Source organism: Erpetoichthys calabaricus, chromosome 3, assembly GCF_900747795.2.
Source record: "Erpetoichthys calabaricus chromosome 3, fErpCal1.3, whole genome shotgun sequence".
Lineage (NCBI taxonomy): Eukaryota > Metazoa > Chordata > Cladistia > Polypteriformes > Polypteridae > Erpetoichthys > Erpetoichthys calabaricus.
This window is the reverse complement of record NC_041396.2, coordinates 37,304,296-37,328,614: the sequence shown is the minus strand read 5'-3', so window position 1 is coordinate 37,328,614 and position 24,319 is coordinate 37,304,296. Positions and strand designations below refer to the sequence as shown.

Genomic DNA, 24,319 nt, shown 5'->3' with positions numbered 1-24,319 from the left:
GATCAAGTGGTGGCCTGAGCTGGACATCAGCAAACAAAGTACGAGGGGTAAGTAACATTAAATAAAAATATATATCATAGTCTTTAAGACTACTCTAAATTGTGTTTTGTATCAGGCAGTTGTTTTCATCAATATTTTTTGTAACATTAGTGTAAAAAATAAGTTTAGCATGTTGGCCAGGTGGTTAGTCCTGATGACAACCCCTGAGATCTTGATAAGTTAAAATGTATCATTTAAATTCTTCACCATGTTTGTCAAGGTATTCTGGTTTTCCTCCCACAAAACAAAGACGGTTGACTCCAAAGTTTAAGTAAATGTAAGTTCATGTATGAGCGTACAGTACATTACATTACATGACATTTAAAACTGGACTGGGCAGGTTTATTAAATTAATGGATTGATACAACCACTCATTCTTTGTCAAACCTGCTGATCTAGATCAGGTTTGAGGTTCTGTGGAGTAAAAACCTGAAGCTTTGGTTGCAAGGGCCAGTCCACCGACGGGCACCCCTGCACACACCTGCACCCACTCATACTGAGCCAAGTTAGAGCCACCAATTAACACACACATTTATTGTTGATGTGGGAGGAAAGTGTGCAATAATGATTTAAACGTTGGAACCTTTGACTCCAAACTGGTAGATCCACAGATAACAAATGACCCATTATGTGAAGGGATGAATGGTTTGAAGCAATGTCTACTTTTTCTGTAGAATAATCTTGGTTTACATCAAACAGCACATGCAAGTAAGAAATTCACTGTAGTCTGTACATGTGACAGTATTTACCTTTTGAACCTGTTTTAACTACGGATAAGCAAAATAACAAGGGTAGTCTGGTCACTGTACGCAGTCTGCACGTTTTGTTTGCCCAAGACTTTCTCCAGTTTACCTCTCACATCTGAATAAGTTAACTGGAAATTTTAAATCTAAATTGAGTAAGTCTGAGTGTGCTGGGTTGATGGTGTCAGTAACTGCGGGGACAGCCTCCAGCACCATACACTGAACTGTTTGGAATTGGCTGCTTGTCTGGAGGCACCACAACAGATACAGTATTTCTTCTTGCAATGAGTTGGGGAATGTCATCCATTCTGCTCTGAGGCAGTGCCACTCTACTGTTGGTCTTTGGTTATGCCAACGTTAATCTGGTGTTCCTGTCAATGCATTGTTCCCCTCACACACACCCAGATTCAGTCACGCTGGCCATCAAATAATTTAACGTGCCTAAACTACCAGAGGGAATGTTGCTTTTTTGAATTTCTTCATGTCTATTGAATGTAACAGAACTGAGCAATGCACCTGTATAGAAAGCAGTTTACCTGACAACATTGTTTTAGTAATTTTCAGAGCAGATATATTGTTTTCATCATTAAAGTTTGATTTAATGTGATTTGTCAGTGCTAATTTTAAAACACTTCAAATTTTTTTTCTTTTTCTGTAACTTGGGTCTCTGAATTACTGGCAAATTGACCTGCTCTTTATGTTCTGATCAATGGAACCAACAGGCTTTGCTGTCTGATACCTGCAGCTGCAGAAACTCTCTTATTACATATGAATGGAAACACTGAATGTGAAGCTTCAGCGGTAACTCTTCTTTGTAAATGCCAATGTGTGAAAGCAGCTGGCAGACTCTGCTGTGGTGCATCCACCTTGATGCAGTGAGCATCAAACAAACAGATCTCTCCTAAGAAAGCCAAAAAGCCCCTGAGTAACAGGGCATCAGGAACAACAAAGATGGATAAGCAAATCACAAGAATGCTCCGCAAATCTTTTGTTTTAAGAAAAATTGTTAAAGTTAAAGTCCACAGAGTTTATGTTATCTGAAAGGCCATATGAGTCTTAAAAGGCTTTACAAAATGTTTTCTTAAACTGTTTAAAGGAAAAATAGCACAGTATAACAGTCAAACGAGGTTAACCAAATTATTAAATCGATTAAAACTGAGTGCATGACATCATGGATAACACTTAACCAAAATATTCAGTCCATTAAATTTAAGTGCACAACTTTGATGCGTTATACTTTCTACATATCCTCAGTTTCATTTAAAATTTTTTGCTAATTTGGAAATACTTTTTCAGTTAATTTTGGATATGGTCATAGGCAGATTTGTGTAGTTTGCTACAGTTGTAGATTTAGGGTCGCTGTCATAACAGTCTATATTTCAACTTCTTTCTACTCCTTGGCAGGACACAAATGTCACATGCCACTGCCAATCATCTCTGATTTTTCTTTTGTGTATAGTTTCTGATCATTGTTCATTTATTGCATGCATTGGGAATTTTCACACAAGACATCCTGCAGGTTGGGGAGAATGTAGAATTCAGTACAAATTAAACAAAAGCTAATGACTGAGGTGTTATTTTGGAGAGTGCAAAGCTGCTTGACTGCTTGTAAACTCATGAGTGACACTCTGAATGTGTCAGGTATCCATATAGAAAATTGTAGAATCAATTTATTTTCATATGTCATTAATTTATAATAAAATATATATAAAAAGGACAGGTAATAAACAGTGAAAGTTTAAGTACATCAAGGTTTATCACATTGTCAACAGTCATATCTTCTTATCTTGAGACAGTGGATAAAGCAATGCTTATTCACTGTGTACATGTACTGTTCTCTGTAGGCTGGACTTCTTTCTTTAGCTTGATCAGTTTTAATTTTCCTTTGATTTTTGGATTAGTGGTGATGACCACAATAGGGCAAACTGAAGTATAAAGGGTTGCAAAGAAGATCCGGATATCAGAAATAAGAACTGATACTTTTGAGATGGTAATGGTGTACAGCCAGATGATGTTGTCAATGCCAAAAAAGACAACATACAAGATGACCAAGGTAACCACCGCCTTTGAAGCCTTAGTCTCTGCTCTTCTTTCCTTTTGACTACGATCTGAACTGCGGATGTTCTTTACTTTTTGGCCATGTTGGTAGAGAAGCCTTAGGATGTAGCCACTCATGATGGTCATTAGCATTATGAACACAAGGTCTCTGCACATGACACCAAAACCTACCAAGATATATGAATAGTAATCCTTATATATAACAAAACAGTACTCTAAATTATATGTGTATGGAGGAATAGTGTTGTTGATAAGGCTGGAAACAGTATTAACAGCAGTCATGACACTCATGGAGCAGTAGAGTAAGTAGAGAAATACAACGATGTACAGCAGATACTGGGGGATTCTTGTTTTCAATGGGGCAAGTAAAGAGGTGACTGGTGAGATGGCTACTGCCTGGTAGACACAAAGCAGGCATGTGAGGCTAATGGAAAGGCCCCGGAAGACTCTAAAGCAAAAGATGGTAATTTTACAGCCATCATCATCAAATAAATGCAGATAACCCAAGCCGGCCAATGTCTGTGGAATACTACGAATAAAGGCTACCATGAGATTGGTGAAGGCCAGGTTGCAAAGAATGATGTCAGCTGTCAGAAGTTTGGCCTCAGTGAAGCGATTGTGCAGGAAGGCGCAGCAGACAATCAGGTTGGCTGGAATGCTGATGGTTGTCAGGATGAGGAAGCCGGAAGCTTTGATGATACCTCTGGTGTCCATAACTTCTTACGATCAACACCTACGTGAGGGAAGTTGTTCAAAGGTAAATTGTACAAAAATATTATAAAACATTTTCCACCATCAGAGTTATAGATACGAAGAACACTTTACCTGGCAGTCATTGATTGGGTTCAAGTTTCTGGCATGATCTCTGTCTGTATTGAGTGATGTGATGGTTTGACCCTGTATTCCTTCAACGTTTCTTTCTACATCCCGGAGCCATGTCGGTTAAGTTAATTAGTGAGTTTGCCCTAAAATCACCCTATAATTAAATGTATTATTACGAGGGACATTCAAAAAGTTTCAGCACTTTTATATTTTCATTGGAAACGGTGAAGTTGGGAAGAATAATATTTGGGCATTAAAAAGTTGGTACGACGTTGGGAAAATTACATTGCAAATGAAGGTGACTATGTAGAAAAGTGATGCAATTTGTTTTTGAAATTCTTAATAAACAGAGTTAAAAAAAGTGCGGAAACTATTTGAATGTCCCTCATATTATTATTATGGGCTAACACCCCTTAGGGAGTTGCTTTCTTCTTTGTGTCCAGTGTAGGATATTTACTTTTTTTAAACTGCATATTTAAACCTGATTTTTTGGATAATTTAACAGGCCTATTTGCAATATTTGTTACTTTTCCCTATTCACATGTTCAAATTTTTGACTTTCATTTTGTGGTTAAAGAAAACAATGAGAAGAATAAAGAAGACAGAACTTACTGGACACCATGTGGATACTGAATGGAATGTATGCCTCTGATCCCCCTACTTAGCTCCACCCCCAGCCCCAATTTCTGGGGCAGAAAGTTTACATGGAAATGGTACTTACAGTGAAAGCCATTCACTGTCATCAGAGTCCTCACTTGGAGGGAGTTTAAAAAAAAATTGATTTCTTTTAACCTTAATTTCCATCCATCCATCCATTTTCTAACCCACTGAATCCGAACACAGGGTCACGGGGGTCTGCTTATTACTTTTTTTTTTTTTAGCTCTCAGTATTCACATATTTTCTAATTCCTGTATCGAGAAAACAGCTCATGTAATGGTAATGCTTCCTTTTCATTCTCATGACAGCAGGCATGGTCATTATGTTAATACTACCAGTCTGTGAAAGGCTGTACATGAAATGTCCATGGTCTGTGAAACTCTTCCTGTATTAAACTTGTAATTAGTGGTCCGTGGCACCATGCAGGCTAAGAATGAGTGCAGGTGTGCATCTGTCAGTGCTGCTCCTGGATTGATTGCTTGCTGTATTGTGTACTCATGTGCTTGTGGATCAGTTAGGTGCCTCATTTACACCTCGGATGGTCCAATCTGCAGCCAATTAAGCCAGTATAAGAGGGTGAGAACAGAGAAATAGAAAAGAGAAGTGGAGTTTAAAACAAGAGAAAGAAGCAGAATTAATAAAGTATCTATCTATCTATCTATCTATCTATCTATCTATCTATCTATCTATCTATCTATCTATCTATCTATCTATCTATCTATCTATCTATCTATCTATCTATCTATCTATCTATCTATCTATCTATCTATCTATTGAATGACACTAGGGAGTTAGGAGCAGCCCGTTATATGGAGTCTCCCACAGATTGCAAATGATTGGCAGTGGGAGACGTGTGCAGCTCGATGCAGCGCCCCAGAGATGCAGAGGGTCTGGCAATGGGGAACCAAAGCAGGTATTTAGGATTGATTGCATCTGTTGGAAGGACGTCTCCTCTGGCTGCAGAAACCCCCTACAGGGTATGCTGAGGTGATGTCTTGTTTTAGAAGGAAGCATTAGGTTAGGTTAGGTTAGATTAGATTTGATTAGATTACACAAACATTATTAATCCCATTGTGGTTCATGAGTTTTTAAAGAACTGTCTCTGGATTTTAACAAAGACATTATGGAATATTTTTTGATTATTTATCTTTAGGAACTTTTTAACCTCCATGATTTGCTGTGTTTTTATTGAATTATTTTTGAAGATTTGAATCACTGCACTGTCTGCACTGTCTTCCTTTTAGGATTTTAATAGAATCACTTGATACTTTTTGCAACAACCCCTTTCTGTATGTGTGTGCCCTCATTTGCCCGGCTCATCTAGGTTCATGACTATCGACAGTTCAGAGTGGAAGAGGCTCCCAGATGTGACAAGGGTGTGTGGCACCAACCCAGACTGTCACAAAACACTGAAGCAACTTGTTCCTATGTGTTTTAGTAGTCCACTAAAAGTTAATACATTTTCCAACCCGCTGAATCCAAACACATGGTCACGGGATCTGCTGGAGCCAATCCCAGCCAACACAGGGCACAAGGCAGGAACCAATCCCGGGCAGGGCACCAGCCCACACCCACCCACCCACACACACACCAAGCACACACTAGGGACAATTTAGAATCACCAATCCACCTAACCTGTATGTCTTTGGCTTGTGGGAGGAACCCATGCAAACACGGGGAGAACATGCAAACTTCATGCAGGGAGTACCCAGGAAGCGAACCCGGGTCTCCTTACTGCGAGGCAGCAGCGCTACCACTGCACCACCATGCCGCCCTAACTGATGTCTAACTGTTTTTATAGTAAAACTGACAAAACCACACACACTCACACACACACACACTCAAACTTACAAATTGTGGATCGCACACACTACTGATTAAGTGTATCAGTCAGGGGCGATCATTTTTTTCACCCCATAAAATGTTAGTTCATCAAAGATAGAAAGCAGCGCGGTGATTTCTATTATTCCTTATTGGCAGTATTTCATTTAAAGATGATTCATGTCAAGAAGGAGAAAGAGTCTCTTATTTTGACAGGACAATCTTTTTTTAGGTGTAAGCACTCGCACATGCATGCGCTGACACAAGAAGAGAATATGTAATCTGGCCTATCTGAATGGATTTATATATATCCCAACCAGTGTATATATATCTAAATCAATGTATATATATGTGAACCGGCATATATATATATATATATATATATATATATATATATATATATATATATATATATATATATATATATATATATATATATATCTAAACCGATCTATTATGGAGTGCTATTTGGTGCCAAACAGGCAATTACAATGATTTTGGGAGTATATAAAGTCAGCGTCGGAATATATAAAATCATTCCCGAATATATAAAGTCATTCCTGAATATATAAAGTCAGTGTCGGAATATATAAAGTCATTCCGAATATATAAAGTCAAAACTTGAATATATAAAGTCAGCGTCAGAATATATAAAGTCAGTGTCAGAATATATAAAGTCAAAACTTAAATATATAAAGTCATTCCTGATTATATACAACGTCAAAGCATGAATATATAAAGTCAGCGTCAGAATATATAAAGTCATTCCCGAATATATAAAGTCAGCATTGGAATAGATAGATAGATAGATAGATAGATAGATAGATAGATAGATAGATAGATAGATAGATAGATAGATAGATAGATAGATAGATAGATAGATAGATAGATAGATAGATAGATACTTTATTAATCCCAATGAGAAATTCACAAACTCATATAAACTCATTCCTAAATTTAAAGTCAGATTATATTGATATTGATTGAAAACGACTCAAGCACATTTTTAGTAAACTCAAAAACTCAAAACTTCTTCAAAAGAAATATTAAAAAAAAAAAAAACACTTTTCGATTAATGTATTCAAAATGATGTATGTGCCTGGCATTTTGAACACTATATTTGTTTATTCTTTTTGTATGGGTGCATTTTTGGATGAACCTCATAAGCCTGATCGACTCTGAGTGGCTTCTGTTGAAGTTTACCTTTCACTAATGGGAGTGAAATGACAAGTATGGAAATTAGAGAATATTTGATGGAATTAGACCATTTTATTTGTGAATTGTCCTAATTTTATATATTCAGGAATGATTTTATATATTCCAATGCTGACTTTATATATTCAAGTTTTGACTTTATATATTAGGGAATGATTTTATATATTCCAACACTGACTTTATATAATCAGGCTTTAATGTTATATATTATCAGAAATTACTTTATATAGTCTGATGCTAACTTTATATCAGAATGGATCTATGCAAATCAATTTATATATATCTAAACCAATGTATCCCAACCAATGTATATATCTGAACCGATATATATATATATATATATATATATATATATATATATATATATATATATATATATATATATATATATATATCTGAATGGATATATTAAAACCAATGTATATATTAAAACCAATGTACCTGAACTAATATATATATCTGAACCAATTTATATATTTATGAACCAATCTTTTTTTTCCTGAATGGCCCTTCATAATATATATATGGGTTTAGTAATGGCTGTAATTTCTAATGAACCTCTTCCCATGGAGCATGCGACCCCGCTGGATACAGTTATTAAAGTTCCTGATGTGAAACATGCAGACATACAGCATTGAAACTTATGGTTCGTATTGTTTGCCAGAAAAAGATAATTTAATAACATTACAGTTACATTAGTTTGTATATGTTGACCAGAAGCAGTGCCCTGTTCCACTAAGAAGACACCTGCTATGCCATTTTCTATCAGCATGAACTCTCACATGTGAATTCTGAGGCAGCAATTTGTCATGTCATGTCATTTTTTAATACCCCCTTAATCTAATCCATGGTTGTAGGGGTATAGGGGGCTGGAGCCTATCCCAACGAGCATAGGGCATAAGGCAGACACAAACCCTGGACAAGAAGCCAGTCCATCGCAGGAGAAAAGCATTTGCTCTTTCAAAAAACAACTCCCGTGTCAGTGCAATATTAAGGCTGTTCCACAAACTGTCCATAAACTTAATGTACTCATTAGATTTAAAGTGCTGGCAATAAACATAAATGTTGCAATAGTGTATATGCAATTTGGATACTTTTCTCTTTTGATTGTTTGGATTAATTATCTTTACAGTGTTTCATCAGTGGAAAAAAAATACTACAAAAGAATACTACAGAAGCTCTTTATTGGAGATTCTGCCATGGTTTAGGTAACCTGGAAGAGAGTTTATCTGTCGACAACTTTTCCTGGAAGAAAAAATGTGGCAGTGTGAAAAACACCCTTTGGGTTTGGAAATGGATGTGTAGGTGAACAATAATAAGTTTTGCCTTTATAAAGTAATGGGATGCCATTCATGGTGTGCTCTGAGGTAGTGCTACCATCCTATAGGTTTCCGGATGCTCACTGTTGATCTGAACAGGAGGACTGTCTACCACCCGTGAATTCACAACATCCTATACACCTGCGCTCACTCTTACCTGGAAAATTCCAGGAGTTGCCAAATGACCTAAGATGTGTAAAGTTGAAGACTGAGTGTTGTCAATGTGAAAAGTATTGGAATGTAGCAGACTTTAGTAATGTACTGTAACTGTTTAAAAAGATTTCAGACTGACAGCTTTTGTTTAAGTTCCTTTCATAGCGGATAAATTCTTTTCACAATTAACTTTTTATATATTTTGATTTGATAGTGATGAATCTGAAATAGTTGTTTCGTCTTGTACAGCGCTGTGCTTTCTCTTTCTGTCACTAATACTTCTAAAGTACTGGCCATGACACCCACTCCTTATGGTTTGATCAACCAAACCATCAGCCTTAGCTGTCTAATACCTGCAAATGTAGCAACATTCTTGTTACATATGAACAGAAACATTGAAGACAAACTTGTGTCTTACCTGTCGTTGTGTGTGAAAGCAGCAGCTGCACTCTTCTGTGGTGCATCTTCTTTTATGCAGTGAGCCTCTAACAGACAGATTTCTCCTGAGGAAAGTCATAGCAGACAGACATAGAAAGCCCCTGAGTAACAGGGTATCAGGAAGAGCAGAGATGGTTAATTAAGCACACCACAAGAATGCTGCAGAAATGTACTAATTGTCAAAGAAACAGCCCACTAGTTATAAACTACAAAGAATTTGAGTTGTCTGACAGGTCACAAGATGGTTAAAGGACTTTACAAAAAGTTTTCTTAAACTGTTAAAATTAACGCAACATGACAGACATACTTAAATTCATAAGAGGTTGCCAGAACCCCACAACTATCAAATTAAATATGTGGGCTCAGAAAATGGATGAACGGTTGAAATATATTTAAGTATATCTATATTGTGAATTTCCCCTTGGGATTAATAAAGTATCTATCTATCTATCTATCTATCTATCTATCTATCTATCTATCTATCTATCTATCTATCTATCTATCTATCTATCTATCTATCTATCTATCTATCTATCTATCTATCTATCTATCTATCTATCTATCTATCTATCTATCTATCTATCTATCTATCTATTCAAGTACACATTATTGGGTATTAAACGCAATCAACCTAAAATTTAAGCAGTTGCCAAGGAGAAAAGGAATCAGACAACTTCAAGGAAACAGAGTTTCTAGATAAAATAAGCTCTAGGGCAGTGGTTCTTAGCCTTTATTCCACCAAGGTCCCCTAGTGTGCCAAGTGAATATGTAAGGCCACCTACACAGGCACCTCCTGTACTTTACATGCTTGTTTTTGAACTTATAATTATTAAAAGAAGCATATTTGCTGCTAGTTTTATTTTACTGCTTGTGTTTTTTAAGGCATAATACAAAAGTAGTAGGCCATTTCAAAAACAATCTGATGCTTTTAATAAGTAAAAATTATTTTTACTAATGCCTGAATTTCTTAATCAAAACACAAAATGAGTGAGGATTTTTTGTTATAAATAATAAACATACTTACCAAAATACACATTTTGTCAAATGTGAGCCCACAGACAATCAGTTATACTGGATATTTTCTTAACAACAAAAGTCGTTCACTACTCACCTGACTTAAATATTACTTTCTAAATCAAGCAAAAATGATTGTGCATTTCAGAAAATGAACAAATGCAGAATTAGTCATGGTAGGCATTTTTTCACTAAACTAAATTAAACAAGCTATTCGTTATCCTCTCAATAAAGCACTGAAGTGTTTCCATCAGCTATAGCCACATTGAACACAAACAATAATCAAATCAGCAGAAAAGACAAAAAAAAAAACCAGGTAGGGTGGTGACAGTGATCAGGTAAAGCAGAAGGGTGGCCAGTCCTGACACCTGTGCGGCTTTAGCTTCATGAGACTGCCATCTTGATAAAACACTACATTCGGTTTTAGTCAGCTGAGGCATGTCATCTGTTTTTCACTTTTTCTTGTCAGGTCATTACAAACAGCCTGTTCCCATTCTAACTACAGGTTAGTAGGTGCCATTCAGTGTGCTGTGCAGTGTGATGAGCGGACACTGCCATTACCTGGCCAGGACGTCAGCTGGATGGAAGGACTGGGGAGAGATCATCCACAAGGCACTACCTTCCCCTGGGATGCTAGAGCGCAGCCCTCCTGGTTGGCTGTGGCACCATGGATTCCCACAGGGCACACTGGGAGATGGAGTTTGGGACAACCCTGTTGGGTACTGTGGGGGCCACTGGGGGGAGCTACAGAGCCCTACTTTGGGTTTCCATCACACCTGGGAGTAGTAACAGTTAACGCTGATGAGCCACCTGGAGCACTCATAGGTGTAACATAAAAGGAGCTGCCTCACTCCATTCAGGATGAGTGGAAGTAGAAAGGAGAGAAAAAGAAGACAGTAGGGACTGACTGTGTATTTGGTGCTCTATTGTACGCTGCTGCTGTATTGAGCAGAAGAAAACCAAACCCCACTTGTAAATAAACATGTACTGTGCTGGAACTCATGTCTCTGCCTGTCTGTGTCGAGACTGGTGTGCTGTGCATAAGTCGGGAGTCCATCCAATCTCAATTTGGATATGGAGACATACTGTATTTTAATCAAGTCAAGTCAAGTTGGGGAGAATGCACAGGTGCACAGGTACAATGCGTTGCTGCACCCACTACATGACGAAACAGCTCAGGATCCCAGTTTCCAACCCCCCAGGCAGACACGCAGTCCAGTCCCACTGTCTGGAAATGACCATCTATCTGCTGCAGCCAGGTGTTACGTGGGCGACCCCTTGGCCTGATCCAGCCACTCGGGTCCCCAACAATGAGGATCTTACGAGCCGGATCACCCTCGGGGAAACGCACCACATGGCCGTAGTGCCGTAACTGACGCTCCCTCACAATGCAGGTAATGTGCCTCATTTTGGACTCCATGAGCAACCACTCATTTGACACAAAGTCAAACCAACGGTACCCAAGGATTTTCCGGAGAGACACAGTACCAAAGGAGTCCAGTCTTCATCTCAGGTCATTGGATAGCGCCCATGTCTCACAACCATATAGCAAGACAGGAAGCAGCAGAACTCTAAAGACTTGGACCTTCGTCCTTTTGCATAGATATCGGGAGCGCCACACACCCCTTTCCGGTGACCTCATGACCTCCCATGCTCTCCCAATCCATCTACTGACTTCATAGGAAGAGTCACCAGAGACACATTTTATTATATTATATATGTATTTTAATGCCAGGTGTAAATGTCATCCAGCTAACCATATATACCATGGGTATCCAGCACTGATCCGGGAGGGCTACAGTGGCTGCAGGCTTCTCTTCCTGCCACTTTATTAACCACTGACTAATTTCTGCTGCTGACTTACTTTTGCCTTTTCCATTGACTTGCTATTTAAGACTCAGACTCCTTAATTGTTTTTTTCCTTAAGTCACAGCCAAAAAATACATGAATTACAAAAGGAGCCAAAATAAGACCAGCTAACATGTGTCCATCATACAATATCTGAAAATATAGAATGGTGAAGATCTCAGTGATTTTGATCTGCTTAGGTCAGCAAAACATTTTGACGGTGTTATTAAAAAAAGAAAATCAATAGTTTTGGAAATGTCTGATGTGGCCAAATGAGAGCACCAACAAGCAATGGAATTAAATAATGGGTTTTAATTAAGAAAAAGAATAGGCTTCTAATTAAGAAACTAGTTGGAATGAAATCGGTTGGAATTTGAGGCCCTGACTTAACTGGTTGTCTTTTGGCTGTTTGGATGACATTTAAGGAAAAAAGAAGCAATTCAGAGGACTGAGTGTTAAAAAACAAGACAATTAAAATGAAGGGAGAAGAAGTCAGAAATTAGTCACTGATTAAGAAAGTAGTAGAAAGGAAAGCCTGCAGCCCCTGCTATATAAGGGTACAGTAAATACAGTATAAGGAATGCCATATATAACATGTTTTGAAGATTGATGAAGCTGCCTGCTTTAAAAAGATACAGCTGACACCTCTGCTGGAGCTTGATTTCTTGGTGATTTAAGTATTTTGCTGCTATTTTTATTTTATTAAAATCAAATAACATTCCATACAAACAAGTCAAGTTTTACAAAACTAGGTTAGAAATAAATCAACCCCCGCCCATGAGAAAGAGAGTTAGGCCAGTAGATTAAAACTTTAAACTAGTAAAAATAAGTAAATAGATGAATTAATAAATTAATAAAAATAAATAGAATTTAAAAAGAGGGGAGAAAATCTGCTTCCTCAATTAAAATGCTTATTCTAAAATGGTATTGATTAGATCCTGCCAGGTTTTGAAAACATTTTGTACAGATTCTCTAAGTGAGAATTTTATTTTTTCCATTTTCAGATAATATTAAACATCAGTTACCCACTGACTTAGAATAGGAGAGTTAGGATTGTTCCAGTTGAGCAAGACAGGTCTACATGCTAATAGTGAAGTAAAGGCAATTACAGTTTGTTTGTCCTTCTCCACTTTAAGCCCATCTGGGAGTCCACCAAACACAGCTGTTAATGGGTTAGGAGGGACTGTGATGCCCGGACTGTCTGAAAGAAATTTAAAGATTTTGGTCCAGAATGATGTTAATTTGGTGCAGGCCCAAAACATGTGGCCTAGTGAGGCCGGAGCTCGATTGCAATGTTCGCAGGTTGGCTCTTGCCCTGGAAACATTTCAGACAATTTTAAATGAGACAGATGTGCTCGATATATAATTTTAAGTTGAATAATTGTATGCTTTGCACATATGGAGAATCTTTATCAACTTTCCTACAGCTCTTCCACTTCTTGTCATCATTGTTGTTATGGCTTTTCTAGAGCATGCAAGTGCCTGATGGTAGAGAAGAAAATAAAAGACCAGGAAATGAATAATAATTTAAAAGAGCAGACTTGGATGTTCAGGCATGCAGTGTGAAGATGTGTAAAAAATCTGGCTTTCTCTCACTTAACTTACACATCACCGTTCATTAGAAAAGTTCCTGGTCACAGCATATGAGTATCTTCTGATGAAGAAGGGGCTACAAGGGGATATGGACAAAGCTAATGCCCTGAACCAATTTTTAAGAGAATTTCCCTCCATTAACCACTCTGAAAATCTTCAGTTTTAGCATGTCACAAAGAAGATGTGCAGAATTGTTCATAATGACATTCAGGTTTGTTTTCATTCTTTCCTCCTCTACTACCTCAAGGGTGTCCAGAGTATATTGTCCCATAACAGAACCTGTCTTTTTAATTTGCCCATTGATTTGGTTGGGCTGTCTTGAAGTGATGTTTCCAGCCCAGCAAACGACAGAATCATAGAGTTGTATACATATTTAACGAAACCTTAGCAATAAACATGTTTTTTTCATGTTTTGAGCATACATCTTCTTAATTAACCTGTACAGTATATAACACAAGTAATGTGAGATATTTTTTTTTGCTTTTTTTAATGGATGCTTTTCACATTGTTTTCCGTTGTACAACATTGGTCACTATTGATTGCTATACCTGTTCTGCCCGAAAACATTACCTTATTTTTTTTGTCTACCACTAAAACGTACATGAAGTAAGTAACATATTGTAAGAAGACACTATATAGCGCCTGACCCGACACAGATTGGACACGTGTGAAATACCAGGACTTTTATTTATCTTCAGCTGGAGGGAACGTCTTCCCCATAATCCCCCCAGCCACAACACAGTCCCAAGCACTAGTCACCACCAGTACAGCACAAGCACAAACACTTTCTTCTCCTTGGCACCACCACTCGTCCTTAGCAAGCTTGTCCTCCTCCACCCGACTCTGGCCCCTGAGTGGTGGTCGCTGGCTCCTTTTATAGGTCACCTGGAGGTGCTCCAAGTGTTTGATCATCGAGTTCCAGTGGCACTTCCAGGTGTGACCTGTTGCCCACACGGACTCAAGAGTCCCAAACACAACACCCCCTGGCGGTACCTGCGGGACCCAACAGGGCTGCCCCCAACTCCAATTCCCAGTGGGCCCTGTGGGAAACCCAGGCACTACTCCAGCCCAGGGGGTGGCCATCTAGCGTCCAGGGGGAGGTATTGCACTTTCCAGGGCTGCTCCCCCTGAATATAGTGTGCAGGGCCATCCCGGCTGGGCATGGATGCCAGCTGCCTGCCACAATATAAAAACATATATATTTTGGGGTGGTGTTTTCCTTTGAATGAAAATCAGTGTGCAAGTATTGTATTCATGGGAAATGCTCGTCCTAAAGAACTGGTGAAACTTTTGGACTAGTAAATGCCACTGATGGGGACAAACAAAGATGTTGGGAAAATAAAAAAGCAGAGGTCAAAACAAGAAAGATTGACAATCTATTGTCGGACTACAAAAAGCAAATTAAAACAATAAATTGCCAAAACATTCTTGTCTTCCTTTATTTCCATTCCCTAAATTACTAGTGCAGAATCATATTTATTAATTATTTTTATCCTGAATCATCAACATTTCTAGTAGTAAAGCATTCTATTACATAACTGCCAGAATAATGACATCTCAAAGTGCCCCACCATCACATTAAATGACTGGGAACAGGCATTATTGCTAAATAAATGAATAGTGAAGAAGATGGTCAAATAAAATGACACAGATGGAGTCACCAATTAAATGATAAAAATAGAATAATACTACTAAATATTGCTGAAAAATAATAATGTGCCAAAATGAACTTTTAGATTAGCAAACATAAACTCATAAAAGGAAGACCGCATTTTAAGTTGATTAAGGTGAAAGTCACTCAGGTTGAAATGGGAGACTGAAGATATACTTACTGGCCATGGAGGTAAAATGTGTATCATAATTAAGGTCATTTTGAAACATTTTTCTTAATGGAGGCACTGTCAAGTCCATTTTAGTGTATATCAAGTTCAGTAAAGTTAAGAAGAACTGGGCATCGATGGATTTAAGTATAAAAATTAGAACTTCATTCCTAATCTTGACTCACAACTCATAAAAAGCCTTAAGGATAGTGATCATGTGATCATTTTGGTTCATTTTTTAAGGCCCTTGCTGCTGTCTGTGATGTGATCTAAGATACCTTAACATAGAACCTTGCTATAATGAACTTGACCACATACAAAACAATATTTTTGTTTTTCTGTATCCTACGAGATGTAAATCTATCAAGGTTCTGTTTCTTTGATGGATAAAACAAATGTTATAGTTTATTAACATAAGCATTAAATGACAGATCAAAGTCAAATATAGAATAAGGTCTGAGCTGATTTATGAAACCTGAGGTTTAAGTCTGCTGGCAAGGATTGCTACTTGTCTTGTGTTCGATGCTCCTAGACCAAGCAGTGGCTTCTTATGTTTGTCTAATGGCATAAAGCAGTTTGGCAAATGAATGAAAGATTTTTTTTGGAGTGCATATTTCAAAAATGAAAGCCAAAATTCTACCTTATAGTAGAACATCTGGTTTAATAAAGTTTAACTTTCTTACAAAACATTCTTCAATTAAGTTTGGATTTAAGAACTGCTTTCCTTCATAAAAATCACTTAATGTGGCATTACATTTATTGTAAAGCATAAAGAGAAAAAGACATGACAGGCTATAGCTTGCTTAATTAGTTCCATAATCAATATTATCTAATAAGTCAGTCTTAATCCGGCGTACTCCAGGGCATGTTCCCAGTGGTCAGCTTCACTGGACACAAAGTAGGGTTAGTTTAGGGTTAGGACAGGGTGCCGAACAGCTAGAACAGTGGGATCAATGTGTTATAGATTTTATCATCAAGATTTCACTTATCATTGTGACTTCTCTGTCTTCGTTTAAATCACAACTTAAATAAGTATAATATGAGAATGATGAAAAAGCAGTGTCAGTGACCTTTCAGACGCTCTAATATTCTCCAAAAACCCATCCATCCATTCATTCATGTTTCAAGTCTCCAAATGGCAAATTATGGAATCAATGTAATGTATTTATCATTCAAAATAATGAATCAAATGGTCAGCTAAATAAACACTGTTCATTATAAGGTAAATTTCCTTGTAAAAAACTACATCTTCTTATCTTAGAGCAGTGAATAAAATAATCATTGTTTACAACGTACATGTACTGCTCTCTGTCGGCTGGATTTCTCTCTTCATCTTGACCAGTTTTAATTTCCTCTGGACTTTTGGATTAGTCGTGATGACCACAATGGGACACACTGAAGTGTAAAGGGTTGCAAAGAAGACCCGGATGTCAGAAATAAGAAGTGTCACCCTTGAGATGGTCATGGTGTACAGCCAGATGACATTGTCAATGCCAAAGAAGACAACATACAAGATGACCAAGGTGACCACTGCCCTTGAAGCTTTGGTTTCTGCTCTCCCTTCCTTTTGACTACGATCTGAACTGCGGATGCTCTTTACTTTTTGACCATGTTGATAAAGAAGTTTTAGGATATAGCCACTCATGATGATCATTAGCACTATGAACACAAGGTCTCTCGACATGACCCCAAAACCTATTGAGATATATGTAAAGTAGTCCTTATGCAAAACAAAACAGTATTCTAAATTCAATGTGTATGGAGGAATGGTGTTGTTAAAGAGGTTAAAAACAGCATTAAGGGCAGTCATAACACTGGTGGAGTAGTACAGGAAATAGAGGAATACGATGATGTACATCAGATACTGAGGGATTCTCGTTTTCAGTGGGGCGAGTAGAGAAGTGGCAGGTGAAATGGCTACAGCCTGGTAGACACAAAGCAGGCAAGTAAGGCTAATAGAGAGGCCCCGGAAAGCACGGAAGGAAAAGATTGTAATTTTACAGCCAACATCATCAAAGAGGTTCACATAGCCCAAGGCAGCTATTGTCTGTGGGATGCTTCGAATTAAGGCAACCATGAGGTTGGCGAAGGCCAGGTGGCAAATAATGATATCGGCTGTTAGGAGCTTGGCCTCAGTGAAGCGGTTGTGCAGGAAAGCGCAGCAGACAAGCAGGTTGGTTGGAATGCTGATGATCGTGAGGATAAGAAAACTAGAAGCTTTGACGACAGCTCTGGTGTCCATAACCTTTCACCGTTAAGACCTAGGAGCAAGAAATAAGGAGGGAGGGTCAAGAAAGTTAAAGATACATTTTGCCAAAATAATATTAAATCCTTTTCATACAAAGAGTTATAGATACAGGGAACAAATTAACTGGTAGTCTACTTTAAAGTGCCACCTTGTAATAAAAAGGTGGACAACACTTTGGTACAGTGGTTAGAAGTTGAAGACTGGGTTCAAAATACTGGCTTAGTCTCTGACTGTATGAGTTTGTAGATTGTTCTCATGTCTGTGTGAATTTTTCTTCCCATACTCTATCCAGTTTGCTTCCCACATCCCAGTGCCATATGCATTAGTTCAGTTTGGTGAATTGCCTTGTTAAAGACAGGCACCCTATATAGTGTTGCTCCTCCATCATCTCCATTGCCAATGAAATAGGCTCCCTCAATATAACAGTAAACCGGATTAGGAGGGTTCAGGCATGAACAGATAAAAAGGAAGTGTTAAGCCATGTTGGGGTGAATGGGCCACACTCATCACAACAGCACTTGGACTTTGAGTAAACGTTAACATTATTCAAAGTTATTGCCTGTTTTTACCTGCATTTTTATTACTCTTTAATTTAATATTGTTTTCTGTATCAGTATGCTGCTGCTGGAGTATGTGAATTTCCCCTTGGGATTAATAAAGTATCTATCTATCTATCTATCTATCTATCTATCTATCTATCTATCTATCTATCTATCTATCTATCTATCTATCTATCTATCTATCTATCTATCTATCTATCTATCTATCTATCTATCTATCTATCTATCTATCTATCTATCTATCTATCTAATGCCTGCCATTATGTAATATACTGCTGAAAAAAGTTAAGGGAACACTTAATCATCCCAGTCTAACACCAAGTCAGTTAATCTTCAGGGATATCAGTCTGTCCAGTGAGGAAGCATAATCAATTGTGAAATGAAATAAATGAAAGTGACAACAAGTGCACTGCGGTGGCAACAGCAAGACCCCCAAAAAGGGAATTGTTTTGCAGGTGGTGACCACAGATAATTGCTCTCTCCTTATCCTTCCCGACTGATTTTTCTCTAGTTTTGGGTTTTGCTAGTGTCCTTGTCATTACTGGTAGCATGAGGCAGTACCTGCAGCCGATTCAGGTTGTACAGGTAGTTCAGCTCTTCCAGGATGGCACATCCATATGTGCCGTTGCAATAAGATTTGCTGTGTTTCCCAGCATAGTCTCAAGAGCATGAAGGAGATATCAGGAGATGAGTCATTACATGAGGAGAGCTGGACTGGGCTATAGAAGGGCAACAACCCAGCAGAAGGACTGGTATCTGCTCCTTCGGAGGAGCCCTACAAATGACTACTAAAATGTCTTTACTGTTTCAGTCATTTTCAGGAATATTAAAATTTGTGAAAATCAGTATGTATGACGCATCATTACCTTTCATGTTAAAGTTAGGGGAGACTGAAAAATGACTGTGACTAAAGGTCAGGCTTGAGCTATGTAAATCTAAAAGCCATCAGATTGGGTTACTCAGTGATTAATGCTGCCATTTCACTATTTTTGGTTCATATCCCATTTCTACTTATTGGTCAATGTGTTTATACATTTTATTTATTTCTGGATGGGTTTTCATGTGGATGCACTGGTGTTGAAGCGCATGTAGGTAATTCTTAACTGGCCTCAATGTGAATGAGTATATGTGTGTACCCTGTGATAAACTGGTTTCGCTTCCAGGATGTTTCATACCCTGCACACTGTACTGCTGGGATGGGCTACAGCACACACATGCCCTAACTGAATTACAGTAAGTGAGTCTGAGAAAGTATGCATGCATGTAATTATAGTAATAAAGTGCAATGACACTCAGAATGGTTTAGGGATGTATCATTTTAAATTAATAACATGAAATCTTTTAAGCAGTTTTTCTTTCAATAAAAAGGTCTAATACTGGAAAAGTAGAAGGAATTGTGGAAACATTCATTAATCTGTCCATTAATTGAGCACAGATATTTTCATTACTGGTCAGTGATTTTCTATTGTAGCCAAATGAGGTCCACAAGAAGAAGAACTAATCTTAAATGAGATGCTGTTTTTTTGTTTTTGATAAATACACACCAGAGTCCAAAATACTGGGCCAATTTATAGTTAACAATGTGTGCGTATACATGCACACAGAAAAATGGGAATAATGTGCATAATCCGGTTATGGCAGAAACCTGATTTCTTAAAAACTCCTGTTTACATGAATGCTTTCACTTAAATAGTTCTCCCTTGACAAAATGCTCCAGCATAAGTAACTATACAAATAAGAAATGAAGCACCATCATTAGCAAACATGAATCTCTTGGACACGTTCACATTTTCAAGATGACATAACTGTCCACGGGCATGCACAAATTAACAGAGTGCTAACTACAAAATCCTTAATTGCAACCCGGTTAAGGGTTTACATTTCCAAAACACTGGGTTACTCATGCAGAAATTGTTTGTTAACCCAGTTTCTTAGGGACAAATGTCCTGGTTTCTCTAACCCAGGGGTCTCCAACCTTTTTTTCCCCTGAGAGATACTTTTACAAAATTAAAATGGCCGAGAACTACTCATAAACTCAACGTTTATTCTCATAGCTTATTTCATCCCAAACAAACTGAATACGCTTGTTTTGCCTGAACATTTACAAAATGTTGGTGTCCACAACTCACATTTTGCATTAAAACATAAAAAAAATATTTAGTTCACCTGCAAGTGCATTTTGTATGTCTGTATGCATTTTCTAGTGTATCTCACACTATTGAATTAAAATATGAATGCTGTCAAAACAAAACAATGCAATTACAAATACACAGATATTCCTTATTCATTTGTCATTTTGTTACATGTCACTGTTTCACGTCACAAGAGTATTCACATGTCCAGTTGCATGTGTGATTTGTTTTTTAGCTAGTCAGATGACTGGCACTGAATGGAGTCAACAAGAGAGGTGTATGGTGGAGTGGAGCCACTTCGATTCACTCTGATGGAGTCATTTAAATGTTCATCTGTCAGTCTTGTTCTGAACTTTGATTTCATGACATTCATGTCAGAAATGGCTGACTCACAGGGGTATATAGACCCAAACAAAGCAGACATTTTCAGAGCTGCTTGGTGAAGATTCTTATAGTTATCTGGCTCTACTAAGCTCCAGAAATGCTGAAAATGCTGTTGAGACTTTAACTGCACATTATTTTGAAGGTTTACTAATATATAATATATAAAATCCAATGTCTCTCTGTCTGTATGTTTTTTCACTTGAGAACTACTTAATGGATTTAGATCTGTTTTTTTCCTATAATTTGCTTGAACATTCCGGTTGATTTTGCGACTTCTCTCATTTCGCTATGTATCAAAATTCGTTTGCGGTACCAATTTATTAGTGCAAATCCGAGTGAGACGCAGCGGGCTGAGGGGAGGGGCCTTCCTCACTCACTCGCCAGCTTCGGGGCGTGTTCCTTAACTTCACTTAGCTAGCAAATGAGAGAACAATTGAATTCCACTTTGTTTAATATTTAAAATAAAGTGTTACTTAGGTCTTGATGAGTTTAAGTCCAGATATTCTCTTAAGTGTATGCCACATTGAAAAGATAGATTGCAATTCAGATTGTGGATCGTGGTTGTTTTAGTTTATCATTTTTTAAATGTGTTTAACCAGCAATGCATTTAACCAAAGGTACTTCTACATTTTAGTCAGATATGATTCTTCAGACAAGGCAGCGCCATGTTTTAGTAAGGTAGTGGTCCACATTCTGGGAAATAGACCTCCCCACTGCCTAAAAGCAATGCTTTCTGCATGTTTGTGTCTTTCAACTGAAATCTAAATATTTTTGACATGTGTAACATAATGGGACAGTCCCATTCTCTGAGTTCTCTGATTTTAATTGTTCCCAACAGTTCCAAGCACATTGCTTTTTGTACTCAGATTATTGTTAAGTTTTATGAAAAAACTACAGTAATTCATTGTTCTTTAATTAAAAATAATTTCGTATTCCTAGTTTTAACTATAATCTGTTAACATTATTGCTAGTTCTCAGATGTTCAAAATTAGTAGTAGCCAGAATTTTAAAAAAGTGAGTGACATCTCCTATCTTAATCTTGATCCGCCTGTTGAATGACAACAGAAGAAAACTGAAGTTGATTTTTAATTTGCTGAATAAAGTAGTCAGAAATTTAACTGAATTTTTAATGTATGGTATACAGTTTGTACTTTTCCATTGCAGATTGAAAATTAACTTTGCCTTTTAATGGATAAATCCTGTGCCCATGTAAACAAATATGCAATTTTATGCCAAATGCCAATTCTAAACTGGCCATGTGTGCCTAAATTTGTATGCATTTGTAATGGATGGCGTTCAGGAAAGAAATGGTGTAAAATGTGTCTGATGCTGTCCCTATGAATGAAAAAAAAATGTTTTAAAGGGTGTTTGACTACATTAATCATTTTAGATATTTAGATATAATGCATGTGGGATTTAAAATCCTGCGGATGGACATTATTTACGAAGGCTTAGTATGTTAGTCTTAGTGTGTTTTTCCCATATCCATGTGAGTTTTCCTCTTTGCACTCAAGTTTTATTTTCATATCTTCTAAGACATGGAGGTTAAATTATCTGATCATTACTAATTGGCTCTGTGTGAGTGTGAGTGCCTGTGAATGGGACTTATGATGGACTGGCTTCCCATCCAGGATATTTCCTGATTTCCTGCCATGTAACACTGAATTTGATTAAGCAGGTTTGAAACTGTCATATTATGAACTAAACTACTACTACTACTACTAATAATAATAATGTTAATTATAGACTAGCATTATATTTATAATTACTTTTAAGCATACAGTGTATTTTTTTATTCATACAAAATATATTTTTAATTATGCATTATTTAGTAAAAGGTTACCAAACTAAAATGGCAAGAAACATTTAGAAAATATACTCCCATGTATGTGTACAGTCATATGAAAAAGTTTGGGAACCCCTCCCAGCCTGCATAATAATTGACTCTCCTTTCAACCCAAAAGATAACAGTGGTATGTCTTTCATTTCCTAGGAACATCTGAGTCCTGGGGTGTCTTCCGAACAAAGATTTTTAGTGAAGCAGTATTTAGTTGTATGAAATTAAATCAAATGTGAAAAACTGGCTGTGCAAAAATGTTGGTCCCCTTGTAATTTTGCTGATTTGAATGCATGTAACTGCTCAATGCTGATTACTTGCAACACCAAATTGGTTGGATTAGCTCTTTAAGCCTTGAACTTCATAGACAGGTGAGTCCTATCATGAGATATAAAGGTATTTAAGGTGGTCAATTACAAGTTGTGCTTCTCTTTGACTCTCCTCTGAAGAGTGACAGCATGGGATCCTCAAAGCAACTCTCAAAAGATCTGAAAACAAAGATTGTTGAGTCTCCATGGTTTAGGGGAAGGCTACAAAAAGCTATCTCAGAGGTTTAAACTGTCAGTTTCAACTGTAAGGAATGGAATCAGGAAATGGAAAGCCACAGGCACAGTTTGTGTTAAACCAGGTCTGGCAGGCCAAGAAAAATACAGGAGCGGCATATGAGCAGGATTGTGAGAATGGTTACAGACAACCCACAGATCACCTCCAAAGACCTGCAAGAACATCTTGCTGCAGATGGTGTATCTGTACATCGTTCTACAATTCAGAGCAATTTGCACAAAGAACATCTGTATGGCAGGGTGATGAGAAAGAAGCCCTTTCTGCACTCACGCCACAAACAGAGTCGCTTGTTGTAGGCAAATGCTCATTTAGACAAGTCAGATTCATTTTGGAACAAAGTGCTTTGGACTGATGAGACAAAAATTGAGTTATTTGGTCATAACAAAAAGTACTTTGCATGGCGGAAGAAAAACACCGCATTCCAAAAAAAAACACCTGCTACCGACCTGTCAAATTTGGTGGAGGTTCCATCATGCTGTGGGGCTGTGTAGCTAGTTCAGGGACTGGGGCCCTTGTTAAAGTCGAGGGTCAGATGAATTGAACCCAATATCAACAAAGTCTTTAGGATAATGTTCAAGCATCAGTCACAAAGTTGATGTTATGCAGGGGTTGGATATTCCAACAAGACAATGACCCAAAGCACAGTTCAAAATTTACAGAGGCATTCATGCAGAGGGAGAAGTACAATGTTCTGGATTGGCCGTCACAGTCCCCTGACTTGAATATCATCGAAAATCTATGGGATGATTTGAAGCAGGCTGTTCATCAAATTTAACTGAACTGGAGAGATTTTGTATGGAAGAATGGTCAACAATACCTCCATCCAGAATGCAGACACTCATCAAAGGTTATCGGAGGACAGCGTCTAGAGGTTGTTATATTTGCAAAAGGAGGCTCAACTAAGTATTGATGTAATATCTTTGTTGGGTGTCCAAATTTATGCACCTGTCTAATTTTGTTTTGATGTATATTGCATATTATCTGTTAATCCAATAAACTTAATGTCACTGCTGAAATACTACTGTTTCCATAAGGCATGTCATATATTAAAAG

At 37.6% G+C, this 24,319-nt stretch overlaps 2 protein-coding genes across 3 annotated transcripts in view; both read right to left on the bottom strand.

Moving 5' to 3' along the window:
• LOC114649253 (olfactory receptor class A-like protein 1) overlaps positions 1 to 24,319 on the bottom strand; it is a 94,753-nt gene that overhangs the window by 42,772 nt on the left and 27,662 nt on the right. Inside the window, exon 1 of one of the 2 annotated variants that reach the window (XM_028798756.2) lies at positions 16,965 to 17,798. The exons of the other annotated variant lie outside the window; for it this stretch is intronic. Within the exon in view, the coding sequence (XP_028654589.2) occupies positions 16,965 to 17,783 (819 nt within the window). The 5' untranslated portion in view covers positions 17,784 to 17,798. Of the gene's footprint in view, positions 1 to 16,964; positions 17,799 to 24,319 lie in introns of those variants that run through there. 2 annotated transcript variants of the gene reach the window in all.
• LOC114649254 (olfactory receptor class A-like protein 1) lies at positions 2,078 to 3,629 on the bottom strand. The gene has a single exon (XM_028798757.2). The coding sequence runs from the start codon at positions 3,552 to 3,554 to the stop codon at positions 2,598 to 2,600; it is 957 nt and encodes a 318-aa protein (XP_028654590.1). The 5' UTR covers positions 3,555 to 3,629; the 3' UTR covers positions 2,078 to 2,597.